Source organism: Frieseomelitta varia, unplaced genomic scaffold (assembly GCF_011392965.1).
Source record: "Frieseomelitta varia isolate USP_RPSP 00005682 unplaced genomic scaffold, Fvar_1.2 scaffold_676, whole genome shotgun sequence".
Taxonomy (NCBI): domain Eukaryota; kingdom Metazoa; phylum Arthropoda; class Insecta; order Hymenoptera; family Apidae; genus Frieseomelitta; species Frieseomelitta varia.
The window spans coordinates 24,034-28,487 of record NW_025110452.1 but is presented as its reverse complement, the minus strand read 5'-3'; the positions used below and the strand labels follow the sequence as shown (position 1 = coordinate 28,487).

At 31.2% G+C, this 4,454-nt stretch overlaps 1 protein-coding gene across 3 annotated transcripts in view; it reads right to left on the bottom strand.

Moving 5' to 3' along the window:
• Nucleotides 1-4,454, bottom strand: part of LOC122535128 — a 52,925-nt gene that overhangs the window by 38,401 nt on the left and 10,070 nt on the right. For all 3 annotated transcript variants that reach the window (XM_043666364.1, XM_043666362.1, XM_043666363.1), the window contains exon 2: nucleotides 1,685-1,735. In XM_043666364.1, coding sequence (XP_043522299.1) covers nucleotides 1,685-1,694 — 10 coding nt within the window. In that variant the 5' untranslated portion in view covers nucleotides 1,695-1,735. The remainder of the gene's footprint in view (nucleotides 1-1,684; nucleotides 1,736-4,454) is intronic.

Below are 4,454 nucleotides of genomic sequence, written 5' to 3'. Positions count from 1 at the left end.
ATTATTAGAATAGATTTTATTATTTTATTATTTAGTTATATTTTATTTAGAATTATTAGAATAGATTTTATTATTTTATTATTATTTATTATTTAGTTATATTTTATTTAGAATTAATAGAATAGAATAGAATTAATAGAATAGAATTTATTAAGATAATAGAATAGAATAGAATAGAATTATATTGTTTTATATATAAGAATTATATTGGAATATATAATTAAATAATTAATATATTAATATATAATGTATAATTAGATATATTAGAATAGAATAGAATTTATTAAGATAATAGAATAGAATAGAATAGAATTATATTGTTTTATATATATATATATTAGATATATTAATATATAATATATAATTATATTAGAATAGAATAGAATATTTATATTAGAATCCACATATATTAATTAGTAAACATTCCTAATTTCGTTTTTGCAATTAACCTTTCCTTTTTCATTTCAATTTAATATAATTTTCTTCTATTCCTTTTCCAAACATTCTCGCACTCGTTGCTCTCCAAAGTTCGATATTCAATAATAATAAGTATCTCTAAGTATTTAAAAATTATGTTCAATAGCAAGTAAGCAAATTTTGTTACTTTTTTTTTTAGTAAAAGACTGAAAAAAAGAGAGTGAAAAATTAAAGTAAAGATTTTTGGAATTCGGTGAATGGCTACGTGAGAGGAGAATTGAAGAGAAGAACGGTTTTCAAATACGTTTGTCGCCTACGAATTCACTGATCGAAATCTTTCACCAGACTCCCACGTCTCCCCATGCACTTTTCAAAGGTGTTCAAAAATGTTTAAACGTCATATCAAAAATCCGATTCTCGTGATGTTTGTCGAGGGATCTGATATTTATTCCATTTCAAATGCAAAATTCAATCGTCCTCTTTTACGTTACATTTCCTCTACGTTTCCATGGGTACCTTCGTACGTGAACACAATCAGTTATGTGAATTAATTAAAGCTCTTATCAAGTGCTTAACTGTGAAATTTCTCAAATGTGCAATTCTGAGAAACGGAGAAGTTTCGAAATTTAAAGGAAATTTGCAACAATCATTCATCAATAAAACAAGATTGAATTAAAAGAACCTGAAGTAGTAAAGAAAACTAGTTTCAATTTCCTAGAATTTCATTCTTTGACGAAGGAGAACGAGAGGAAAAAGAACAAAAAGAAAAAAGAACTAATCATAAAAGAAATGTAAAGAATATCTTCGGCAATTAGTCAATTCATCAAAGTCAAAGGAAAAATAGAAAGTAACTTCTAACTCTACTGATTCTAGAAATTCTAACATCGAGATTGGAAATTTCAAAAGAAAGAAAAGAGAGAACGAATCGTGGAATAAAGAATGAATTGACAGCCTGAAAAACGATGGACAGGGCTATAAATAAAGAGCGAATTAGAAATTCTTGGCGACTGTCTGAAATAACGTTCCCGTGTCTTCAGGTAATACGTAGTCGATTTGAATCGACATTTAACCGATCGACGATTCGTCGACGACGCAACGAAACGAGAAAGGGGAAGAAGAGAAAGAAATGCATCTCGCGGCAGTCGGAGGCGTGCGTGATGCGTGGCCGCGCGTGATTATGCGTGAAACGCGTGACCAGGCTGCGAAAGCGTCCTCGAGAGATGTATGTACGTGACCGCAGATTGGTCCAACAATCGCTGATGCTTACCGACTGCCATGCTGACCCCTTGCCACCAACAATCTTCGCCGCTCCAGTCTTCTGCAACAAAAGCAACACGGTGAATTTCGATCGTTGAAAACGAAGGGAAGAGTAAGAAGGAATTTGAAATGCCCGCGCGCGAAAATTGTCGACTGGCACTTTTATTTGGTACCAGAATTGTTAGAATAACGAAAACTGGTACTTTCATTTGGTACCAGATTTATTAGAGTAATGAAAACTGGTACTTTCATTTGGTACCAGAATTATTAGAGTAATGAAAATTAATACTTTCATTTGGTATCAGAATTATTAGAGTAATAAAAATTAATACTTTCATTTGGTATCAGAATTATTAGAGTAACGAAAATTGGTACTTTTATTTGGTACTAGAATTATCAGAATAACAAAAATTGGTATTTTTGGTACTAGAATTATTAGAATAACGAAAATTGGTACTTTCATTTGTACCAGAATTGTTAGAGTAATGAAAATTAGCATTTTTATTTGGTACCAGAATTATTAGAGTAACGAAAATTGGTAATTTCATTTGGTACTAGAATTATTAGAGTAATGAAAATTGGTACTTTCATTTGGTACCAGATTTATTAGAGTAACGAAAATTTATACTTTCATTTGGTATCAGAATTATTAGAGTAACGAAAATTGGTACTTTCATTTGGTATCAGAATTATTAGAGTAACGAAAATTGGTACTTTTATTTGGTACTAGAATTATTAGAATAACAAAAATTGGTATTTTTGGTACCAGAATTATTAGAGTAACAAAAATTGGTACTTTCATTTGGTACTAGAATTATTAGAGTAACGAGAATTGGTACTTTTATTTGGTACCAGAATTATTAGAGTAATGAAAATTAATACTTTCATTTGGTATCAGAATTATTAGAGTAACGAAAATTGATACTTTCATTTGGTACCAGAATTATTAGAGAAACAAAAATTGATACTTTCATTTTGTACCAGAATTATTAGAGTAACGAAAATTGGTACTTTTATTTGGTACCAGAATTATTAGAGTAATGAAAATTGGTACTTTCATTTGGTACCAGAATTATTAGAGTAACGAAAATTGTTACTTTCATTTGGTACCAGAATTATTAGAGTAACGAAAATTGGTACTTTTATTTGGTACTAGAATTATTAGAATAACAAAAATTGGTATTTTTATTTGGTACTAGAATTATTAGAATAACAAAAATTGGTATTTTTGGTACTAGAATTATTAGAATAACAAAAATTGGTACTTTCATTCGTACCAGAATTGTTAGAGTAACGAAAATTAGTACTTTTATTTGGTACCAAAATTATTAGCGTAACGAAAATTGGTACTTTCATTTGGTACCAGAATTATTAGAGAAACAAAAATTGATACTTTCATTTGGTACCAGAATTATTAGAGTAACGAAAATTGGTACTTTCATTTGGTACTAGAATTATTAAAATAACGAAAGTTCACTACAATTAATATTTCCATTGCTACTTGACATTAAAATTAAAAATAATTGTACAGGCTTTATAGATTTAAAGGGACATATATTTTTATATACATATTCTGTACTTCTCATTTTGGTTTCATTCGCGCAAATATTCCACCTTATAGTTGGTGATGGCGTGGAAGAAAGTGGAGCGAGTTTCAAGATCGCGGAAACTACTGTCGCTTAAGTAAAACGTGAATGGAACAGTTCGTATCACCATAAACTTGTCGTAGTTCTCCGCGAACTTCTCCCTCCCCCTAGCGATCACGCTAAATATAATATTCCCGCGTATTTTCGGCGATGAATGAAACGACACACAACTTCTGAATCGAAACACCTATGAAACACGACGAAAGATCAAGATCTTCCCATTGGATAGCTGGAAAATTTCCTCAGAAAAACTTCCAAGTTTTCTCGTTTTAATCGTCCGACACTGTTACGTCAATATGAAAAAATTGATAATTTGCCGCCAACGTTCTCTGTTTCGTTTCCTCTTTTTCTTACAAAAATGTTTCTTTCCTTTTCAAAGTCACAGTTCGTCAACTGCTGCAGAGATTGAAATGATTTTGACGATCGAAATCTTTTTACTGTAATATTCATTAACTGCTGAAGAGATGGAACACAGTTTGGATTTGGATAGGCAAAAAATTGAGAACTGCGAACAGACAGTAGCTTCTTTCTAGTTAAGAAGTTAAACGGCCTCTTCCTTCTCTCTCCATCTTCTGTCTCTCTTCCTTCAGTTCAACGAATTTCAAATTCAATTTGAAGTGGCTGCAGTCATGCAAATGGCATGTAACTTCGTTTCGTTATAAATAGATACGCAGAATAGATAACCGGCTCGTTTGGAGGTGAAGAGACGCTGTTCATTTCTGCGCAGCATCTGCAGCGAGCTAATTAATCGCGTTACCCCTTCAAGGATTAAGGTCGCGGATAATCCACGAGGATCAAACGTGGAAGCACGCGAGGATCGTGACTTTAAATTTCCTCGCTTCGTCGATAATTCGCCTCGAAATTCGCGATTATTTCAAATTTCAACAGGCGAAAGAAGTTTTGATGGGCAACTTGTACGGTATACTAAGACATACAGGGTGGGCCAAAAAATCACTTCCTACCAAAATAAATCCATAATTTTAAATTTCATTTAAAACTAACAAAATTAGTTTTTTTTTTTATATTTTGAGAAAAAAAGTTTTAACGAGCTACTTGTAAGGTATATAAGGTGGGCCAAAAAATCACTTCCTACCAAAATAAATCCATAATTTTAAATTTCATTTAAAACTAAAA